Source organism: Apodemus sylvaticus, chromosome 22 (assembly GCF_947179515.1).
Source record: "Apodemus sylvaticus chromosome 22, mApoSyl1.1, whole genome shotgun sequence".
NCBI lineage: Eukaryota > Metazoa > Chordata > Mammalia > Rodentia > Muridae > Apodemus > Apodemus sylvaticus.
The window spans coordinates 44,249,417-44,272,503 of NC_067493.1; the positions used below are offsets into that span (position 1 = coordinate 44,249,417).

Here is a 23,087-nt window from a genome sequence, read left to right on the forward strand (position 1 = left end):
CCGTGTGGAGGTGCTCACACCCGTGAAGAAGATCCTGGGCGTTCACACCTGTAACAGCGTAGTCATTTACACTGTGGTGAAGGGGGCAAAGCCGTTTCCTCCACGGTGACAGTGTGTGCGGTATTTACCTTGTGAAGATAACTGTCTCGGAGTAGGCATCAGGGTCCTTGCCCGTGCCTGAGCCTCTAGTGTTCTTGCTTGTGAGTGTGAATGCCTGCCCAGCAGTCAGGCCCACAGTGAGGGTGTCCTGGGTGACTCTGGCTTCTTGCCGGGCACTGTTTTTGTCCTGTCTGTTGTGTCGGTGGTAAGTATTCTTGGGCCTGACCGACATGACCACACCTACCCTCTCTCTTTGGGTTTGATCTAAGAAACTCAGAAAAGAGCCACGCTGTCCCCTTGGTGCCTGTTTGAGCCAGGGTTCTCCAGAGCAATGGTTCTCAACCTTTCTGGTTCCATGACTCATGTTGTGGTGACTCCCCCCCCCCCACCACAGAATTATTTTCATTGCTACTTCATAACTGATTTTGCTGCTGTTGTGAATTGTAACATAAATATCTGATATGCAGGATAGCTGATATATGCAGTGCCCCCTGTGAAAGGTTGTTCAAACCTCTTTGGGGTTGCAGCCCACAGGTTGAGAACCACTGCTCAGAGGAATTAGTAAGAGTGTGTGTGTGTGTGTATCAGAATTTATTAAGAATAAGCTTTTTAAAATATTCATTTTATTTATATTTCATGTGTATGAATGTTTGGTCTGTATATCTATCTGCGCCACATGCATGCTAGTATCTGCAGAGATCAGACTGGAGACAGATGCTTGTGAGTCACCAATGTGGGTGTTGGAGAGTGAACCCTGCCTGGGCCGTCTGGAAGAGTACCAGGTGCTCTTAACCACTGAACCGTCTCTCGAGCCCCTTGAGTGAACTTTAAAATAGTAACAGCAGCCAAGCCCCGTCCGCAACGCTGAGAACTAAGCAGTTTATGTGGCCCGTGGGCCCGAATGCCCCAGAGTTGTCCCACTACAGAGCGGCGACCCTTAGTCACTGAGTCCACAAGGCAGAATGCCTCAGTTGTCCCAGTCTGGCACCCGGGAGGCCAGAAGGTTTCTGGAGAGCCGCTGGTCCCCAGTCCACCTGGAAAGCTTAGAAATCCTAGCTGGCGGTGGTATCAGTGAGGCAAAGCCACTCTGATCTTCCTCTTGGTGAGCCCTTTTTATCTGGCTGCTGCCTGAAGGTGCCGCCCTCAATCAGTGTCTTCCTACATCAAAGCCATCGGGACAGCTCTTCAAGTGAGGCCCTGGCTCACCTCATTTGTGACAGAATGACATTGAAACCAACTGTAATATTGCTTCTCATATAGCAGGGCTAAGAGAGCTTTCAGCCTTCATGCTGAATCAGTTGATTGGCCCCGGCCTGGGGCCTGGGGCCTGGGGCCCGCTACATCCATACATACCCTCTGCTAATGGTTGTGACACCTCAGCCTGCTGTCCCCAACCTGTCACCTGGCTCCAGAGCTAGTTTGACAGCGGGTCTGCAAAGGCATGGACTGAACTCACTCGGCCTACCCGCTGCAAGTAGCTGCTTTAGTGTCCTCAGAGGCTGGCCATTCAAAGGGGCGGGGGGTGTAGGGAGGAACCATGCAGGCCCATGCGTGCCAGAGTCTTCCTCCCTCTGGCAGAGTCACACTCTTTCTGCCAAGGTGCCTGCCTTGCCCTGATCTTCAGCTCTGAGCCCGGGCAGCCGGGCATGCTATGACAGAGAACCCCAAGGTTCCAGAATGAACCCCACCTTGGCTCTGCTGGCAGGTGAGTGAGGGCTGCGGGGTCTCATAATGAAAAGGGGTTTCACAACCGGGAGCACCCTGGATCAGAAGCAGCTGTGGGCAGGGGTCTGATCATGAAGGCTCAGGGAGTAGAGAGGATTCGGTCCAGGGGAGGTGTGTATCGCTGTCCCCCAATGCCACCTCCCCAGCTGCCTGGAATATCCACGCTAGAGTGTGAAGATGCATTTGCATCCTCCAGAGACTCCTAGGTTGCCTGTGAACTGTCAGGAGCAGACATGAGCAGAAAGAAGCCAGCCTGGAAGCCACCAGGCTGGCCTGGCAGGGCTCAGCCTGCGTCCAGACTGCAGTACAAAAGCCGGCAGCCAGGGGGCGGTATGGGTCTCATCCTGGACGCAGCCAGCTCCCCGCCTGGACAGACAGGTGGTTTTGCTGCTACTCCAGTTCACAATGTGGTGTCCCTTGGCTGCCATTGCACTTAGAGCTGGTCTGAGCGGACCTACCCCGTTGTCTCCTCCAGCCCCATCTCTGCCTCTCAGACACGAAACTATGTCTCCCTTGTCCGTTTCTGAGGCCCGGACCATGACACAAGAGCTTGTGGCTCTGCCTTTGGAGTGTTTTTCCTGTCCCCTAGCTGTGACCAGCCTGTCCTCACTCCACGTGACTTCTCTCACCCTTGCCTCCCAGGAAGATACTTGGGCACACTGCCAAGTCCAGCTGGGGTCTATCCTTCTCTAAGAGCACCTATGGTCTCTCCTCTGGGTCTCTCAGTACAGAGAGCTAATCCTGCATCAAGGCAGATACAGACTGACCCCTTTCCCAAAGGAGGGGTCTGCCCGCCAGTCAGATACGCACTAGTCCCCTTGGCTTGCCTCAGAAACAGCACAGGCCAGGTCAGTCAAGGGGGACTTCCTAGAAGTGGCAGCCTTCAAAAGACAGGCTGTGGGGGACACAGCCTGTGCGAGAAAAGTGAGTCAGGGCCTAGCAGGGGACTCCTAAGGAATTTGTGGGAAAAGCCAGGGCTGGTTTTCTTAAATTGGAGCAGTTTGGGCTTGCAAAGAGGAAGAGGAGGGTGGAGAGAGAGAGAGAGGTCCAAGTCTAGTGTAGAGCACTCTACAATGCGGGTCAGTGAGGCCCAAGGGCAAGGGTTGTGCTAAGAGGCCCTCAGGCAGCCAGTAGGGCTTGGGGTGTCTCCAGCCCGCCCATCTAGAGACCGGCCGTGGCAATGGCGGATACCTCAGCTCTTTCCCAGCTCGGACAAGCTACGTGACAAGGTGTACCGGTTGCTAGGAGCTTGAGGGAAGCAAGCCATGCGTGGCCTGTGTGGAAGGACACACATCCCTCATCCTTGACAGCTAGTCCAGGGATCTGAGACTGCGCTCAGTGAGGCTAACATGGCCTACAGAAGCGCCTCAGTCAGTCGGGACAGATTCTCCGGGCAGCTGTGGGGACCCAGCCATGGCTTCCAGCAGGCTCTCCAGCCCCCAGCCCACACCCATCCTAGGCTCTCTCCACGCCCCAGCACTCCCTTTGGAGATGCTGTGGCTGTGACTGAGGACAGGGTGGATGAGTGCACAGGCCCAGGTTGGAGACTAAGGTTCTCTCTCTGCTGCCCACAAGACGGCGAGGTGTCCAAAGGGCCAGGGCACAAGTCTGGCTGGCGAGAAGGGGAGTAATCACATTTACTGCAGGCATGAGTACTACAGATTTTTTTTCACACATTTTACAGCATAAAGCAGCACTACCCACAAGCTGGGCATGGTGGCATGGGTCTTTAATCCCAGCACATGGGAGGCAGAGGTAGCCAGATCTCTGTGAATTCAAGGACAGCTTGGTCTCCAGAGGGAATTTCAGGACAGCTAAGACTACGTGGTAAACCCTGTCTCAAAAATAACAAAAAGGCACCTGGGCACCTTGTGATTACTGCCAGCCCTGGGGGCGGGTGCCACTCTGGCGAATACTACAGGGTCTTCCCTGCCTGGTATTGGAGGGCCAGGCAAACGATCATTTAACACAAAGCACCCTAGGGCAGGGCATCTGGGAACATGACCTTAGGGTGGCAAGCCCCCAAGGGCTGGGACTGGATCCTCTCAGACCCGGCACCCCATTCTCCTGACCTCTGGGCTCCCCTTCATGACCTAGAGCCACAAGGACAGGTGAACTGCTGAGGGGGTAAACTGCAGGGAAGCCAGGCTTCCTCAGAACCTAACACTAGGTGGGAAGAAAAGTGGGTGCGGGCGTATCCAGCTTCCCAGCTTCTCAAAGGCATCTCAGAAACGGCGTCCTGGCTGTGCAGGTATGTTTTATTAAGATAATTCACTAATTTCTTAAACTGTTCTTTAACCTGGGAGTACCTCGGATAAGCTAATAGATTGATAGAAATCTATCAGTCATTTGGGTTCTATTTGCCCCACAAAGAGAGTCCCTTCCCTCAGGGCCACAGCAGAGGCAGTAGGCAGGTTTCCAGCTACAAATGAGGCAAAGGGACACCTTCACCTCTAAAGCGGACTCGGGGACTCATTTTAGCCTGGGCACAGTGGGACAGCACCGGGTTGTGGGCAAGAGCCGAAACTGGTGTAACTGTAGAATCCCATCCTAAGCAAGAACAGGAGGCCAAGAAAAGCAGGCACAGTTTCTCTTGGGGTTCTAAGCCCTGCCGGAGGCTCAGGTCCAGAGTCAGCCATAGGCAGTTATTGGCAGTGTCCCGTCATTAGCTTTGAAGCCTCCCTGGGCACCTGTGAGAGAGCTTTGAGGCCCAAGAGTTGTAAGCTAGTTGGGAATGTGTCTTGTGTGGACACGGGGGCTGCCCTGGAGGGCTGTGCTCTGCACAGCAGAGGACGTGTTCTGGGTACCCCCAGCATTCACCATCTCAGTTCAAGGTGACCTAGCTCGCCCCCACACCTGCGGTTCTCAGCTGGGATGGGCCTTTGTAAATGGCCTATTTTGGAAACGAGCCTCTCCGAGAATGAGGTTGCCAGCCAGACCATGGCTGAATGCCCTGCGTCCTGTGGCACATAGGGCCGCCTTTGCCTCAAGGGCACACCAGGACATGCTTGGCCCTGGCCGTAAGGCCACAGAGCCTGGGAAGGCTAATGAAAGATGCATTCCCGGAATCCTCTAGGCTGGAGCTCGGGCACAGCCAGCCTAACCTGGCCATCTTTCCTGGACCTCTCCCACACTCAGCTCCTCAGAGTACATCGGCACCGCCGGAACTGGGTGCAGGGTCCCCGCACCGCCGCAGCTGCAGGCTGGAGGAGTACCAGTGCCGCGGCTGGCCCAGGCTACAGCTCAGGGTGGTGCGGAACGAGCTGCGGGCCAGTTTGGGGAAGATGATGGCGGTGCTTCCGAAGCGCAGGGCCCGTGGGCGGGGCTCCAGGGTCAATTGGCTGCGGTAACTCCGCCACGTGCAGTTGGGCGCCGCCACGATGGTCTCGCTGTAGGCCGTGACCGTGGGCACCGGAGCGTAGAAGATCTTGTCGCGGAAGTATCTTTCTGAGGCGTAGGTAACCTCAGAGTTACAGCTGGGAAGGACAGTAATGAAGGGGGTGAGTTACCCACCACCCTCAGTGACTAGCCTTATCCAGAACCCCCCTTCTTGACCTTAACTGTGAAGGGTCAAAATCCCAGCGGGGAGACTAAAGAGTGACAAGCACCGCAGACAGCTGGGCCCTAAATTGTGGGGAAAGACAAGAAAGGATAGATTGGGATGATAGGTTCCATCTGGGTGGTGGCTTTGTGGCAGTGGATTGTGACTGTAGAGAAATGTGTGGTATTGGAGCATATTTCAGTATTCGGGGGACAATGATGTCAGAGGTCATGTGGGAGAGCAGAGCGAGTGCACCCCTTAAAGCCCACTCCAATTTTGCTATAAGAAAACCTATCGAAAGTCCCCACAGCCCCTCCTGGTGGGCCGTTCCCCCTTCAGAGGGGCCAGTCAGTGACATCAATGCTACTCCCATGGTTTCTGGTTTGACACCAAGCAGAGTACACAGCACCAGGGGGGTATGGGTTGTTGGGTCCCCCTCCCCCCCCCCCAGCTGGCTGCACACAGACATGGCCCCGCCCCCCTCCAACTAGGTGGGCTGTTCCACTCCAGACATTGCCCCGCCCCCTCCAACTAGGTGGGCTGTCCCACTCCAGACATTGCCCCGCCCCCTCCAACTAGGTGGGCTGTCCCACTCCAGACATTGCCCCGCCCCCTCCAACTAGGTGGGCTGTTCCACTCCAGACATGGCCCCGCCCCCCTCCAGCTAGGTGGGTGTCCACACTCTGCACCCAGCTCTGCTGGGATGTTCCCCAAGCTGCGACCCACCCACTTCCCTCTTGACCTACTCACCGGATTTCATGTGCAGGTTCTGGGTCCACCTGGATGCTCTCCCCGAAGAATACAGGCAGCAGCCGGGACCTCATCTCCAGGGCAGGGGGATTTTGGAACAGGGAAGTGGCCTAAGAGGGGAAATGGCAGAGAGGAAGGGATCTCTATGTGTATACTACCCACAGTACTGAGAATTGGGGGGGGCGGGGGTGACTGTCTTCATACACCAGCACCCTAGGTGGGATTAATGTATAATGCCTGAGTCACCTGAGGCACCCGTCTCCCATGGGACCCCATGCGGCCTCAGGATCGAGAGACACCAGCATTGATCTAGGCCACAAAGTTCCCAGATACGGTGCTTACGGAAATAATACTAGAGAGGCTACAGCTTGCTGGTCTCTGCAAATGCACAAGGTAAGTCTGCTCATTAGACCCCCGGCACAGCACTAGGTCCACGTGGCCTTGGAAGAAGGCTGTGAACGAGGGCTAAGACTTTAGATGTAGGCATTTGGATGTGTAGCCCCAGCCTGCTGCCCCTCTTTGGTTCATCTGGAATGAAAAGAAAATATGGCTCCTGGGCTCAGTGTCTTAACTCAGACGTTAGAAGGCTTCCTTCCCTACCACCCATGAGGCCTCTACTTCCAGAACCCCACAAATGGGGGCCTGCAATCCCAGCAGGCAGAAGGTGCAATCAGAAGGATTAGAATTCATAGGGCATCTTCAGATGCACAGAGTCCAAGGCCATCCTGGGCTACATGAGATCCTCGAGACAGACTGAGAGGTAAAAAACAAAACAAAACAGGGAGCCCAACAATCTTGGGGCCGCTTCCTGCAGCAGCCCTGACCAACCTGCAGCAGCCCCATTCCAGCGGGTGGGGGGTGGGGGTGTGGATCATGCAGGACTCTGCCAGTCAGCCAAAGCCCAATTCACAGGGAGGGAGCCAGCTCCCCAAAGGGCGCCCCTGGAAAAACAGTTCAGCTGCCCACAGGGAGGCTGCAGGCCCCGAGAGCTAGGTCAGAGCCCAGGTGTCCACTGGGGCAGGGCGGCTGGACATGTCCTGTCGGATTCCAGGGCTAAATACCAAGGGAAGCTGGTGGTAGCCACTAGCCACTCCCTGTAGGAGATTCCTGCAGTTAAAACCCCGGCGGAGGGTTATTTTGAGGACCTCTCGCCCTGCAGCCTGTAGAGCTGGCTGTTTTACAGAGCCCACAGGAAAAGCTCGACTGCATTGACTAAGAAACAATGCCCCCCCCCCAACCCCAGAGGTGTAAACACATAGCCCCAGGCTCCGTCTACACTGGAGTCTTCACATCAAAGCATCTGCCTCACTGGGCCTCCCCAAGGGCACAGAAAATCCCAGACGGGTGGCCACCCAGGGTTCAGGAGCCCTGTTTCAAGTCTGAAAAAGATTCTCCAAGGGGCTGCCGGATGGTTCAGTGGTTAGGAACACTTACTGCTTTGGCAGAGGACCCAGGTTCAGTTCCCAACAGCCACATGGTGGCTCACAAACGCCTAACTCGGGCTCCAGGGGACTGATACTCCCTGCCGGTCTCGGTGGGTACCGGGCATGGACTTGGTACCCATGTATACACATAAGGTGAACTCTGAGAGCTACAGCTGCGATGGCAGGGCGTCAGTGGGCATCTGTGACCCGAAGTGTGCCAACTGCAGTGGGATCCACACTGGGGACTAGAGGATGTCCAGTTCCCAGGGATGTCATTGTCCCCCTTGCAGCTCTGGGACACCAGGGTAGAGGGGAAGAAAGGTCTGAGGGCACCTACCAATCCTAATGGACACCCCCCCCCCTCAAGCTGGCCCTGACCCTAGCCTTGCCCTCTCCTGAGTGCAGAGAGCCATGGGCAGCTGACTAACTCCTGGTCAGATAGGGGTGAGGTGGGGACCAGAGCTGGCCTCGGCAGGGCAAAGGGCGGAGGCTCTGAACAGAATGAGCCACTGGCGACCCAGCCTAGTGACTGATGGTAAACACCGACGGCTGGAGATACGGTGACATGGGGCTTGGCACCCTGGGAAAATCCAAAGCCAGGGGGAACGATAACACAGTATGGCAGAGAGCGAGGTGCCACACAGAGACGGCCCCACCTGCGGCGGGGGACGGGAGAAGGGTGAGCTGGCCTAGCTGAACCAAGACACACAGCGGATACAGCCACTGGGCCAAAATAGTGTTGTGGACCATGGAAATCATTAGACCACTAAGCACCTACCCATGAAGGAGGGGAACCCCCATGGACAGCTGCTGGAGGGACCCCTGCCACACCCATGCACACCCCCACACACAATGCTACATGGAGACTTTGCAAAGGGTCAAAGACACCCTTGGCAGCTTCTGGTTTGTTTTAAATGAAGTCTCTCATTCTCTAGACCAGGCTGGCCCGGAACTCCCAGCTGTGCTCCTGCCTCACCTTCCCACGTGCTGTGCTGGAATTAAACCCTGGTCTTCAGCTGCGTTTTGAATATGTTTGTGACAGGCTTGGGGTGAGGCTACCTCGGCTCAGGAGGAAATGAAGCAAGAAGGGGCCATAACAGCCTACATCCCTGTCCTCCCTGCAGGAGGGCAGAGGCTATTAATGGCCACAGCCAGGGACCTCAGAAACAGCCACAGAGCAGTACAACTGGAAGGAAAGCGAGGCCACCACCATGGGTCCCCACCGCAAGCCAGAAAGACTGGTGATACTGTCCCCACAAGGACAGTTGAGTCCCAACCCCCCCTGCTGTGGCTCGAACAGCCATGGGGTCTCTACAGGTGTGAGGTTGCCACTGTTTGACTAGTGTCCTTAGAAACAGGGACATCAGAACAGAGTCGGATGAAGGTGGAGGCAGATACTGCAACCATATCTCAGCACACCACAGAGTACCCCAATGCCACAGCCAAGGGCTCCCACCAAAAGCCACACCTTGCCACAAGAAACCACAGATTTGTCACTGGACATACGGATTACCACCGAAAGCCAGGAATGGTCTTCGCCGGTCACGGAGGGAATCCCTTGATTTCTGGTTGTATGGTCCCCCAGACACACGAGAGAGTGACCTCTGTTCTAAGTCACCTGTTGGTGGCACCTTAGAGGCAGCCATCCCAACAGGTCCCATCTGGGGTGCTTTCCCCAGAAAGTGGCTGCTTGGGGTCCCCAGACAGACACCTGTCAGGGCGTGGCCTGTCTGCTCTTCACACGGACACTCCAGGTGAGACTCTTCCCAGCAGAAGCCCTACCCATGGGGCTCGGGGCCGTGGAGTCACCCCTGGGGTTAGACAGGCCAGGCTGGAAGGAGGGCCTGGCAGATCTGCCTGCCTCCCTGACTCCCTCTGCAAACAAGCCTCTCACCCACCCCACAGACTGGCTCCCTTCCACGGGAGTCCATAGAGACACCTCCTTGCCCTGGCCACGGGCCCACTGAGCCCTGTCCTCTATGCATTCCATCCATCTGCCTGCTCGTTTTTCCTTCCATCTGTCCATCTATCGACTGTCTGTCCGTCCATCCTTCCTGATTCCAGGCACCAGCCCTCATAGAAAGTTACCTGGCACCAGCTTACTGTAAAAGGGGCTGTTGGGTGCCCCCTCGCTCTCTTACTCTCTGCCCCTTCTCCCTCTCTCCCCATCCCCCACCCCTCCCTCTCCACGTGTTCCTGGCCGGCCTTGCCCCACCCCACCCCCTCCCTTCTTGGCTTCTCTTCCCAAGCCCTAAATAAACTCTATTCTACACCAGCACGGGCCCACAAGGGCACCCCTCCCACCTTACCATCATGCGCTCTACCAAACAAACATGTCCTTGGCTCTTTTTTATAAAACACATCAGAAAGTCCCCAAAGTAGTCATATCCACCATGCCAAACTCCCTTCTCCTCAGACCAGGGCCCAGCTCTGCACCCACCTGAGGGAAGGAAGCAGCCCCTCCTGATAGTCCAGGGTGTCTTCAGAAGCACTCTACCTTGTGCTGAAGCCATTTCTTATGAATCAACCAACAGAACCTGGGGAGGCGGAGCCTAACCCACTCTGCTTCTTGTCAGCTCCTGTCATTCAACAGTGAGCCCCGCCTACACACACACACACACACACACACACACACACACACACACACACAGAGCGGATTGTGGTCTAAGCAAATACCCAGAGAGCTGCACCGCCAACAGATCCAAAGTCACCTGTAGTCCCCTGTGGGCTGTAAAACTAGATGAGTTGGGGTGTCTGGGGGTGGGGCGGAGGCGGTGCCCAAACTGCTTGTCAAGTGTTGGGGGCCTGTTTCTGACACAGACCTGTTCTCAGTCAGCAGGACCTGGCTCCCCGCCACGTCTGCCCCACACACCACAGCTCTGTGATGGAAGTGTGGGAGGTGGGGGGGGGGGGGCACCTGATGTTTACCATCTGGCACAGACAGAAGTCCAGCTTGGGAGCCCAGGGTGGCAGAGGCACGGTCAGTCTGCTTTCGTCGCAGTCCTGCCTGGACGGCTGAGCATTCTTGGGGTGAAGGTATCAGGCAAAGAGCCCCCATCCCAGCCAATACATCTTGCTTTCCTGGGGCCACGTAGGAGGGCAACACACACACACACACACACACACCTACTTTGCTCTCCACATAAGCACTTTCCAATTACATCTCTGAAAGAGGTTTCTAATTTGGGGCTCCTGAGAGCTCATGGTACTGTTTTTTTGTTTTGTTTTGTTTTGTTTTGTTTTGTTTTGTTTTAAAGATACAAATCTATGTTTCAAAAAAACAAAAACAAAGCATTAGTTTCCAGCCTCCGCTTAACCTAGCAGAGCCTGGCCCAGATTCTCCTCCTCTTCTCTAGGCTCTGCCACAGGACATTGGCATATGACATCCTCTTAGACTGAAACATGTTTTTAGCCCCCAACTGCCTGGTTTGCTCTGGGCTTCTGAGGCATCGTTCTGTGACTGTCAATCTACATCCCTGGCTCTGTGTCACACTGTGAAGGTGATGGTAGCTCCTATGTGAGGACACCAGGGAACCCTTGACCACCTTCCTACAGCCTCTTCCAGTTGAAACTGGCTCCCCAAGGTGTGGCCAGTCTTCTTTTATCCCACACGGTAGACCAATTGATCGGCAATTGTCGGCCTGCCTGTACCTAGGCCTCAGAGTTAGGGTCTTGGAGGGAAACAGGATGCTTGCACTTAGACCATAGAGCAAGGAAGGAATGGAACTCCAGAAGGAAGGACCCAGCTGGGGGGGTCCACTTGGGAGGCAGAGGCAGGCAGATTTCTGACTTCAAGGCCAGCCTGGTCTACAGAGTGAGTTCCAGGACAGCCAGGGCTACACAGAGAAACCCTGTCTCAAAAACAAAAACAAAAACAAAAAAAAAAAACCAAAAAAACAAAACCAAAAAAATAGTGGGAGCCCTAGTGGGTAGTAACTGGTAGATAGGTAAGTGGGCGGAGCCAGAGCTGGGCCCCCAAACCTGAGGAGAGGTTGCCATGACTACAACCTCCTCTCTTGATGAAGAGCAGCACCTGGACCCTACGGTTACACATTTAATTTTTCTGTTTAAATAATCAAAAGGCTGTTAACTCGCTCCACAGTGAAAACCAGGGCAGATTTAACTGTACCCTGGAGCCAGGTTCCCTGGGTCTATTCTGCTGGGCAGTTTTGGGCAACTTCCTAACCATCTCTGTGCCTCGACACAGAAGTGGGGAGACCCATCCCTGGCTCGAGGGATGTGCCATCTAGCAGGTGTCCTTGAGTATGGCCCTGGGACTTCCCTGCCCAGACAAAGTCACAGACGGACGGGGCACCCACAGGGCAGTATAACTCCACTGCCGGCGCCTACCCCGCTGTAGGAGCGCTGGCCTCACGAGGCTCCAATTCTCTCCCAGCCCCCCAAGAACAGCACCGCTCGCTTATATTAACTTCTAAAGTCCTCCATCGCTCCACCCACCCTCCCCAAAGAGACAGAAGTTCAATTCAAAACGGGCTTCAAACTTCCGTGCGTGCTTGAGTCACCTGGGGAGATTTAAAGAAAAGTTCTGACGACCAAATTGCTCCCTGGATTGGGTCGATGCCTGCAAGAGGACTCAGGCTGGATGTTGCCTGGAGCCTCAAATGCTTCCAGCGCCCTGCACACCGTGGCGGGAGAGTCCCTAACACACCCAGGGGAGGCCATCAAACCACGGGGTTGGGGCCATGCCACAGGGCTCATGTATAACCTCTGCTCTGTTCTGCCAGTCCTTTCTTCAAGTTGCACCCTCTACCCCCATCGCCAGAGCAGCCTGGGCAAAGCATGTCCAACCCCTAGAGTCCCAGCTCCCGGGACAGTTCCACTTCTGCACCCACTAGACGAAGGCCAGGGAGGCTTCAACAGGAGGTGCGTTTTTAAAACCGGCTCCATTTAGCAGCCCTGGGAGGTCAACAAGGTAGGAGGCGAGGCGGCAGCAGCGACGGGACCCCCCACGGACAGACAGCCGCAACACAACAGCCCCCCTTGTAAGTCAGTAGACTTCGGGGCATCCGGATACTACTCTGTCCTCCTGCCTGCCAGCCATCACCCCGAAACTCCCAGCCTGCAGGTCCGGGTGAGCCCGGAGTAACTCCACGTCCGCCTCAGAAGGGATGAGACCATCCCTTCTGCACGGCCCTCCCACTGCCGGATCCCCGGGTCTTACCGCTGGAGTTTCAGGGGTAGCACGGGTGTCCAGGGTGCCCGGCGACAGGGCGTAGAAGGGCGGGCTAGGACTGGGACTGGGGGGCAGTCCCGAGTCCGGACTGTCCAGCAAGCCGTCGCGGCTCTGCTCCCGCGTGTCCCCCATGGCCTGCAGATGCAGGTGACCCACCATGACTGGCGGGCGCGGGGCTCGGGCCCCAGCAGCTCGGGTCCCTGCCACCGCTGGGCCAGAGGAGAGACAAGGAGGCTCCGGCCTGCGGCTCCAGCTGAGACCCGCTCGCTCGCGATGCAAACGCCTCCAGCCGCCAGCTGAGCCTCCTTTCCCAGGCGCCGCCCCCTCCCCGCCCTCCTCCGCCTGCGCCCCGCGCCTCTCGCTCCCGCCCCCGGCCACCCACTGGGCCAGGGCAGGGTGAGGACTGCAAAGTCTCCAGCCTGCAAAAGCCACTGCCCCCCACCCTCGGTGGCTCTGACTCGGGTCCACAGCCACCTCAGCAGGGACTCTCAGCCATCAGCCGGGCCATCGCGGGTTGCTGCGTCCCTCACCTGGCTTGGGTCACCAAGAAAAGTACTTTCAGCAACCTGTGGGGGAGGGGGGGAGGTGTTTTTACAGTGAGGGACCAAATGATCCAAGAATCCACGGTCAAGACCTGCCTAGGGGCCACCAGGGTGCTCCCCTCCTTTTGCTCCGGTGAATTTGTCTGGACAGGGAAGTCTGGGGCCACTTGGGCGCGGGGACTGAAGGACCCCTGATGTATAGCGACCATTCCCTTCACGGGGCCCTCCTCCTCACTGCTGTATTTAATCTCCAGTCTGCCTGCGTGTGCATGCTTGCTCTCCATTTTCCGGAGGAAACTGAGGCACAGAGATGGTTAGGAAGTTGCCCACAAGAGGGGAGGGGAGGGGAGCAGGGGCACGTAGCCCCCAACACCTACTATTGTGTGGGGGGGTGGGTTTCCCTTGTGGTGACTCCCAACCATAAAATTATTTTTGCTGCTATTTCATAAGCGTTATTTTGCTACTGTTAGGAACCAGACTGTAAATACCCATGTTTTCTGATGATCTTAGGTGACTCCCTGGGAAAAAGTTGTTCGACCTCTCACCATGGGGGTCGCGACCCACAGGTTGAGAACCACTGTTCTAAACTGTCTGACTGGCAGGCACCCCACTCTGTCTCACCGAGCAGAACACAGGGTTCCTATCCTGCCCGCTTTCCTGACAAGGACTGAAGGGCTTCCCACCCACCATCTGCCTCCAGCTTTGCATCCTGACGCAGAGGCCGGGACACCTGCAGGTTACTTACAAAGATATCAGGACGGCATACTGCAAAGGAGAGAAGTGACCCCTGCTAGTCCATCTACCCCATGTCTGCTGAAGAGAAGGAGGGACCCCCAGCTTCAGAGTGGCCCCTAGAGGTGTGCCCTCCTCTGGAGGTTGGCCAAGTCCTCTGGCCCCCAGGTGTGCCTAGACTTGGACACGGGTGAAATCACCTGACCTGCCCTCAGAACCACCCTGTGGGAAGGGGAGATATGTCACCCAAGACAGGCCAAGGCTCAGCGAAGCTTCCACCGGCAGGAAAATCAGAGGCAGCTGTGCCAGTCAATTAGGGAGGACTTCTCAGAGGAAGCAGCCCTTGAGCAGAAAAAGCCCTAACCTCTTAAACCCTCAACAGCCCCCAGAGACCCTCCTGGAAACCACCAAAGGTGACCTGAGAATGAGTTAAGGGCCAGGACTTTGAAAGTGCAGGGTGAGCCGGGCAGTGGTGACACACGCCTTTAATCCCAGTCCTCAGGAGGCAAAGGCAGGTGGATCTCTGAGTTCGAGGCCAGCCTGATCTACAGAGGGAGTTCCAGGACACCTGGGTCTACACAGAGGAACCCTGTCTTGAAAAAGCAAAAACAGAAAAAGTGCAGGGGGGCGGGGAGGAGGTGCCTTGGCTCCACTTCAAATTTTGATGTCAGTATCTGAGCTCTTAAGATCAGGGTTCAAATCCTACCACCCCCCAATGGGCTGCTTACAATCACCCGTAACTCCAGTTCCAGACTGATGCCCTCTTCTGGCCTCTACAAGTACTCACACTCAAAAGCCCATAAACCTACAGGTAGATACACACAGTACACACAATTCAAAATAAAACCTTATTTAAAAAAACTTCTGATGTCCTGACTTTTGAACATGACAGGAACCCCCAGAGCTCCCAGGGGCTAAACCACAACCACAGAGTACACACGGAGGGACCCATGGCTCCTGCTGCATATGTAGCAGAGGATGGACTTGTCAGGCATCAGTGAGAGGAGAGGCCGTAGGTCCTGTGAAGGATCGATGCCCCAGTGTAGGGGAAGGCCAGGTCAGGAAAGTGGGGGGGGGGGTAAGCAGGGGGAGGGGGATGGGATGGGGGTTTTCAAAGGGGTAATGAGGAAAGGGGATACCATTTGAAACATAAATAAAGCAAATATCTAATAAAATAAAAAAAATTACAAGAAGTCTGTCTTGATATCTTTGATGCAGGCCTGGGCCTCCCCTCCTACAGTCCTGACCAGAGCTCCATTTACTCTGAACAGAGACACTCCTGTATCAGTGGCTCCTTTAGGTCGATGCTGGCTGACTCCTAGACATTGCCCTGTGCACCAGTACACGGCTTCCCCTGGAAGGAACCAAACTATACCGGGCAACATAGAAGGCACACGGACACCAATGGACAGGGAAAAAAAAAACAGTCTTATATCAAATGTCAAATACCAAGCGAATGCCCCACACAGGTAACTGAGGCCATGACTTCTGACCTATAGGGATCTGTAGCCACGGACCCCGGGGCTGCAGTCCACTGAAAGGCAGTACTGTCACGCTTGACGCCTCCCAAGGCCAGATGGCCTAGAAACAGAGGTCAGAGGTCAGAGGTCAGAAAAGGGCATAAAGCCTCCATAGACATGAGCTGGGCTGGCTGCAGGCAGCTGCCAAGGATCTTAAGAGGGAAGCACTGGAAATGGGGTCTGTTAGGATCTGAGCACCCCGTCTAAGCAGTGCTACAGAAAGGGCCGCACCAGGCAAATGCTGGCTACGCTCCGAGTTCCGGACCTCAAGGTTCTTTTTTAATTTTTTTTAAAGATTTATTTATTTATTATATGTAAGCACACTGCAGCTGTCTTCAGACACACTGGAAGAGGGCGTCAGTCTCATTACAGATGGTTGTGAGCCACCGTGTGGTTGCTGGGATTTGAACTCAGGACCTTCGGAAGAGCAGTCAGTGCTCTTAACCTCTGAGCCATCTCTCCAGCCCTGACCTCAAAGTTCTGAAGTAGGGGAATTTGGAGCAAGAAAGAAAGTGACAGGGGACACAAATATGTCACAGGAAGAATAAGTGAAGTGGTCCTGACATGCACCTGTCTCCGGCTTGGGAGAAGCCACCAGCCTCTTAGTCCAAGCTCCAGTAAACTAACCTGCCCTAGAGCAGGCCTGGGCCCTCACAGACTCCTCACAAAGGCACAAGCGACGACTGAACTTAAGGCCTGCAAACTGGCCTGACACTCAAGAAATTTTCCCTCCATTGTTAAATAAAGTAGACGGAGTAGTGGAGGCTCAGAGAGGTCACCTGACTTGCCTGAGGTCACACAGCTTTGGAAGCCTGCTCTGATGGATGCGGGGGACAGGCCGTCCACTGGATCCCAAAGGGTCATGAAACATGTAAGGCAGAAATGTTGGCATCCCGTGGCCTTCAAAGAAAGCTCCGACGCTAGCAGGCTTGGGAAGAGGGCAGTGCCAAAGATGCCAAGCTGCAGCGTGAGCTAAGAGTAGGAACCATGAGGGTGCACAGGGGCGGGGCACCCTGTCCCCAGTGAGCTGCACTCACACCAATCCACACTTCTGTGTCCTGTTTTGACTCCACATACCAAGAGGGTCCTGCTGTGTTCCCCTGACACACACACACACACACACACACACCTTCCACACACACACTCTCTGGGTGCTCTCTCAAACAGGTTCCCAGTCAGCTCTTCCCAGGGACCCAGCCACCCAATCTAAAAAGATCGGCCAACACGGAGGGCTGTGTCTCCATGAGAGAGGAGACTGGGAACACTCAGAGGGGGACTGCCGGGCCTCAATTCAGACAGCGTGACCAAGGGGTCGGTCCTGGAGCAGACTCTGTGGGCTAGTGCTAGGGCCTCCCTGGGGACACCGGGAGCCGCACACAGAGAATGACATCATTCCTAGGGTGGGCCAGGGAGGCGTGGCTCAAGCTTTAGGAGGTATACGTGTTTCTTCTACCAAATTCCAAAAAGGGGCTGTCTCAGTTAGATTTACTGCTGCTGCAGAGAAACACCTTGACCCAAAGCAAGTGAAGGAGGAAAGGGCTTCCCTGGTGGCTCAGCCTGCGTTCTTCTAGAACCCAGGACCACCAGCCCAGCGATGTCACAACCCACAGTGGACTGGGCCCTCCCCTGTCAATCACTAAGTAAGAAAATACATTACCGCTGGATCCCATGGAGGCATTTTCCCAATTGACAGTCCCTCCTCCTTTCAGGTAACTAACTCTAGCGTGTGTCAAGTTGACATAAAACCAGTCAGCGCAGGGGCCTTTGCGGACAGTATAGAAGTGTGTCGCTGGGTGAGTTGGTGAGGCCCCCTTCCCACCGGAACCCTACCCCATACTCCCAAGCTGTATGTGAATCCTTAGAAAGGGTCTCCTTACACACACATATACAAACAAACCTCTCACACACATGTACACACAGAGTGTTATCAACACACATGGACCCACACACATGCACACACCCAATCACATGGCCGCTGTGCACACCATTCTACTTTGGGCCCCTGTTGCTGTGATAAAACACTGACTAAAAGGAACCCAGAAAGGGTTTATTCAGCTCACAGCTTCCAGGCAAAGGATCAGGGAGAAACCAGGGCAGGAACTCAAGGCAGGAACCTGGAGGCAGGAACTGAAGCCGAGGTCATGGACGAGTGCGGCTTACTGACTCGGTTTCCTTGGCTTGCTCAGCCTGCTTTCTTAGAGCACTCAGGACCGCCTGCTCAGGGGTGGCATCATCCACAGTGGGCTGGGCCCTCCCACGTCAATCACTAATCAAGAAAATGTCTCATAGACACACCCACAGGCCAGTCTGATGGAGGCGGTTCCTTGTCGAGGCTCCCTCTTTCCAGGTGACTCTAGTTTTTCAAGTTGACTGTGTGTGTGTGTGTGTGTGTGTATATATATATATATATATATATATATATATATATATACATATATATATATATATTGGTTTTTTTCAAGACAGGGTTTCTCTGTGAGGCCCTGGCTGTCCTGGAACTCACTCTGTAGACCAGGCTGGCCTCGAACTCAGAAATCTGCCTGCCTCTGCCTCCCAGAGTGCTGAAATTACAGGCGTGTGCCACCACCATCCAGCTGACTATATATACATATATATATATATATATATATGTACATATATAATGTGTAATGTGTATATGTATATATACATATATATACAATATAAAATATGTATATGCATACATACACATACATACATACATACATACATACATAGCATGAGTGGAGAGAAAAGAACAGAGGAAAGACCAAGAGTAGCCTTTTCTCTCAGTAGCCAATGCTGTCTTGTCTGTCCTTGGGGACATTGACCAGGAAATGTCACTGAAGCCAGCACCTCACAACTGTGGTCCAGACTGGGTGTCTCAGCAGTCCCTTAGTCTGGACCAGAGTCCATTCCTCTTGCCTCAGGGATCAGAGTCTTCTCTGGAGCCCAGCCTTGCCTGGGAGACTCTCCCTCAGTGCCTGGCTCAGGGTCCAGCTTGAGCCACCGATGTCGCCCACTGGCCACCGATGCTGTCCTGGTGGCCTCTGTCAGAGCCTGTTCAGTTCTCACTCCCAGCCCAGCGGGAGTGTGGTGACGGGGTAGCTTGGGCCTCAGGGCTTCATACAAAACTACAAGACAGCCACAGGGGCCTGGCAGAGCCTGGCCCTGCCCTGGGCCTCACGTCCCACTCCGGGAGGCTCCTCCTGGCCGCGGACTCGCTGCTTCACGCCTCGGGCTTCAAGGAGCTGTCGGTGAAAAGGTCCTTTCTCCACTGTCCCCCAGTTCCCATAAACAGAAGCCTATTTATGTTCTGAGTGCAATTAAAGAAGCCTGGCAGGGAGAGGGTCATTAAAACACAGAACACCCTGCAAGCCAGGGGTGGCCACCAGCCAACCCAGGGATCCTCAAGTAGCCAGAGGCCCTGGTTTTTGTTTTGGAAAGTAGAGAGAGTCCTGGACTGAAAGGCCAACCCTGAAGCCCTTCCCCTGCCCCAGCCCTCAGGTGTGAGTGTATACACCCTATGGGCACATCTGACGCCCGGGTGCGCAGGAGGCACCACACTGTCCATCAGCAGGGCCATTTCAAAGTCAGCGCATGCTTGCTGGACCCTTGGCCCTGCGTGGGCAGGGCCACCCTGGGACAAAGATGGTTTGTCCAGCTCCAGAGCCATGAAGGAGAGGTGTCCAGGTAGGGGGTAAGGTTGCGTAATTTCTATCCCTATCAGATCACCCAGCTTCCCCATAATGTTGTTCAAAGCAGCTTTTCTGTCTTATCCAAAGCTCAAAGGACACGGAATCGTCCCCACCGGTGACAGCTCACCATGGGTCCTGTGTGTCTGCTCTGAGGCCCGGCAGTGCTTTGCTCCTCTCAGCATGGCACTGCGTTTGTCTCAAGAGCAGCTTCGAGAGGCAGAGACCGGAGCATGGCATCCGAGGGCACGCTGACGCTGCGGGCTACGGTGAGTGGAAAAGACAGCTTAGAAGTCGGAGCCAGACGCGGTGGCGCACACTGTCACTAGGAAGTGGGAAAGAGAGGATTAGAAGTCTGAGGTCATCCTTGGCTACACAGGGAGGGTCAGGCAAGCCTGGACCACATGACCTTGGAGGAGACTGTGTGTGGGAGATGGGGGGCAGCACCCTTTGTCACCCCTGACACCAAGAAGAGATCTCCGGGCTACCGTCCCCTCTAATAGTGGTCTGTGTGCCTGTTAGTCCAGGCTATGCAGTTTCCCAGTTGAAAGGACAAACAGAGGACTGTGTGTGGGAAGCTGCCGGGCACAGTGGCCTCGGCAACAGGAAAGGCAGAGTTGGGATGCCAGGGACTCTGTGGGGCCAGGCAGGGCAGCTAGGGCTCTGAGGAGCAGAGGCAGAGCAGAGGGCCTCCCTCCTGGGGCAGTTGTCTGACATCGCTTCTATCAACAAGTATTGCTTAAGCACCTGCTGGAGGCCAGACCAGAGCTCTGGCCTCTGTGGCTCTGTGCAGACAAGGAGAAAAGATCATTTTAAAAGGACAAAGGACCCATGGTGAGCTGTCACCAGTGGGGACAAACACCTCAAATCGCATGGAGTGGGTGCGAGGGGTGGGGTGGGGCACTCAAGGGAGTTCCTTCAACAGGGACAAAGACCCCAAGGCACACACTGCATTTTTTGATTGCTTGCTTTGGGTTTGTTGTTTGTTTGGAGATAAGGTCTCTCTATGAAGCCTTGACTGTCCTAGAACTTATGTAGACCAGGCTAGCCTCTGCTTCTCTGCTGGGATTAAGGCATGCACCACTATGCTTAGCTTATTTTTTGTTTGTTTGTTTGTTTATTTTTCGAGAAAGGGTTTCTCTGTGTAGCCCTGGCTGTCCTGGAGCTCACTCTGTAGACCAGGCTAGCCTCAAACTCAGAAATCTGCCTGCCTATGCTTCCCAAGTGTTGGGATTAAAGGTGTGCGCCACCACTGCCCGGCATTTTTTTTAAGAGTTCATTTGTTTGTTTGCTTACTTGTTTATTGACAAGGTCTCACCATGTAGCCCAGGCTAGCCTCATATTTGTTCCCTCCCTGTGTCAGTCTTCTAGGCACTGGGATCATAGGCGTGTGTACTAGGTCTGGCTGTGGTACATTCTTTACCTGAGGAAGCCCATGAAGCAAATCAGAGTGAAGAGAGGAGGCTGAACAGAGAAGGTCAAGAGATAAAGGACTCTGGCGGGGCAGCAGTGAGTGATCCAGTGGGGAGCACTGGCAGGAAAAGGAAGAAGAGAGTCCTAGAAAGCAGGGAAGGCAGCTGTGTTAAGAGCAGGGCCGAGGGAAGGAGAGAGGTGAGGACAGAACAGCAGGCCCGGTGTCCAGTGGCTCTGCTGTCCTCACATGCATGCCCAGGCCTGCATTCCTGCTCACTCTGTGTGTCTTTGCTTCCTGGTTCCCCAGGTGGGTCGGGACATTGCAAAGGCACAGAGTGGCTTCTATAGAGCGCGTCCTGGTGGACAGACATGGTGGGCTCACCCAGATTGCTCACAGGGATGGGCGGGTGGGTGAGGGAAGTGAGTGGACGAGTAAATGGGTGGGTGGGTGGGTGGGTGGATGCATGGGTAGATGAGTGGATAGGTGGTAGATGGGTGGATAGGTAGATGGGTGGGTAGGTGGATGAAAGGGTAGAAGGATGGATAGGTGGGTGGATGGATGGATGGATGGATGGATAGGTGGGTGGATGGATGGATGGATGGATGGATAGGTGGGTGGGTGGATGGATGGATGGATGGATGGATGGATAGGTGGGTGGATGGATGGATGGATAGGTGGGTGGATGGATGGATGGATGGATGGATGGATGGATGGATGGATGGATAGGTGGGTGGGTGGATGGATGGATGGAAGGATGGAAGGATGGTAGGTAGGTGGATGGATGGATGGATAGGTGGGTGGTGGGTGGATGAATAGATGGGTAAAGTGAGTAGGCAGATGGAAGGATTGATGGATGGATAGATGATGAGTGGATGATGTATAGATGGGAGGTGGGTGGGAAGATGGATGGATAGGTAGATTTGTGGGTGGATGAATAGATGGCTGTGTAGATGAGTAGATGGATGGGTTCATAAACGGGTGACTGGACAGATGGATGGAATACATATGAATAGATGGAGTCTCCAACTGGCCAAGCTGTGGACAGTGGGCAGCTCTGGAGGGAGAGGAAGGGTCTGGCAGGGAGTTTTAGTTCACACCCAGCACAGCAGCAGGCAGCTGAGCAGCGCTGATCAACTAAAGGTTTTGCAGGTCCCTGGTTCAAAAACAACTCTGTTCTGTCCCCACCCCCACCCCAAGAGCTTCTTCCCTGGATCCAAGTACTTCTGTCAGCACCTGGAGGTTCCAAGCTTAGGGGTGATTTTCTGGGGGCCAGAGAATTCTATTCCACTCCTCTCCCCCATGTCCTCAAGGAGACCTTGGAGCTGCCCCATTCCAACCCTGAGGACTTAAAGATACAACTTCTTGCCAGACGGACACCCTCTTTGGGAGGTAAACCTGCAGCTTGACCTCGGAGGAATTCGGCCAGAGTGGATACTGCTTTCTTCTGGAAGGTTCTCTGGCTGCTGTTTACCCCGTCTCCTGGCCTTCCTCCCTAGCTTTTCATGATGTTTTTCTGGCTTACTTAGTTTGGTGACATTCGTGTGTGTGTGTGTGGGGGGGGAATTATTGCAGCGGGTAGGAAGGTCTTGCTCAAAATCCAAATGGAAAAGAAAAACAAGAGTAGAGAAGGTTAAAAAATGAAGATGGAAAAGCCCGGTTCGGAGCTGTGAATGTTATCCTAGCATTTGAGAAGCAGAGGAGGTCATCCTTGGCTACATAGTAAATCTGAGGCCAGCCTGGGCTACAAAAAAAAAAAAAAAGGTGGGGTGGGGAGTGGGGAGAAGGAAGAAGGGAAAGGGGAGGGGAAAGAAGAGAAATGGGAGGAGGAGAGAGGAAGGAGGGGGAGGAGGAGGGAGGAAATGGGGACAGACAAGCTGAATTCTTTTGTTCAACAATTTCCTGAATTCTCTGGTTAACGGATTTCTCAGCACAGCAGCAAACCCGGAGCTCTGCAGAGAGGATCCTGGCCGGGGAACCCTCGTGGGGAGCGCCAGACTCCAGCTGGCACAGGGATGGAGCAAAAGAGGAAGGAGCCTCTGCTCAGAAGCCAACAGGGCAGGGATCTGGTCATCTGGAAGTTTCCAGTGATCTCCACTCTTGGCTGGACTCGGGAAGCAAAGCCCGCATTTCCAGCTAGGCTTTAAGGAAAGTGTGTGTGTGTGTGTGTGTGTGTGTGTGTGTGTGTGTGTGTGTGAGTGTGAGTGTGTGTGTGTGTGTGAGAGAGAGAGAGAGAGAGAGAGAGAGAGAGAGAGAGAGAGAGAGAGAGAGAGAGACCTGTCTCTCTTGGAACCCCTGCTGCTTCCAGAAAGCCCTCCCTGACCTTCCATCTCACCGCCCCTTGCCCAACCATTCCCGGCCCAACATCCCTGTTCAACCCCTTTCAAAGAGCCTCCCTCAGCAGCCGCAGGGGGCGGGCGCATGGTAGGTGTGGCAGCCGTCAACAGATCTTTCAAG

The 23,087-nt window shown here is 54.7% G+C and overlaps 1 protein-coding gene across 1 annotated transcript; it reads right to left on the minus strand.

Annotated features, from left to right (window-relative positions):
• Positions 1 to 4,755: 4,755 nt before the first annotated feature.
• Positions 4,756 to 12,991, minus strand: Rflna (refilin A). Its single transcript, XM_052167934.1, has 3 exons — positions 12,722 to 12,991; positions 6,116 to 6,225; positions 4,756 to 5,300 (listed from the first exon to the last, which is right to left on the minus strand). Exons 1-3 carry the CDS (start codon positions 12,890 to 12,892, stop codon positions 4,967 to 4,969), a joined length of 615 nt encoding a protein of 204 aa, XP_052023894.1. The 5' UTR covers positions 12,893 to 12,991; the 3' UTR covers positions 4,756 to 4,966.
• Between the last annotated feature and the right edge of the window lie 10,096 nt (positions 12,992 to 23,087).

What these genes read in the sequence shown, in the direction of transcription:
- Rflna (XM_052167934.1), bottom strand. Translation starts at nt 12,892, where the DNA reads ATGGTGGGTCACCTGCATCTGCAGGCCATGGGGGACACGCGGGAGCAG. An exon ending in CTACCCCTGAAACTCCAGCG is followed by an intron (nt 6,226 to 12,721) that starts GTAAGACCCGGG and finishes TTCCCCTCTTAG; the next exon opens with GCCACTTCCCTGTTCCAAAA. An exon ending in GAACCTGCACATGAAATCCG is followed by an intron (nt 5,301 to 6,115) that starts GTGAGTAGGTCA and finishes TGTCCTTCCCAG; the next exon opens with CTGTAACTCTGAGGTTACCT.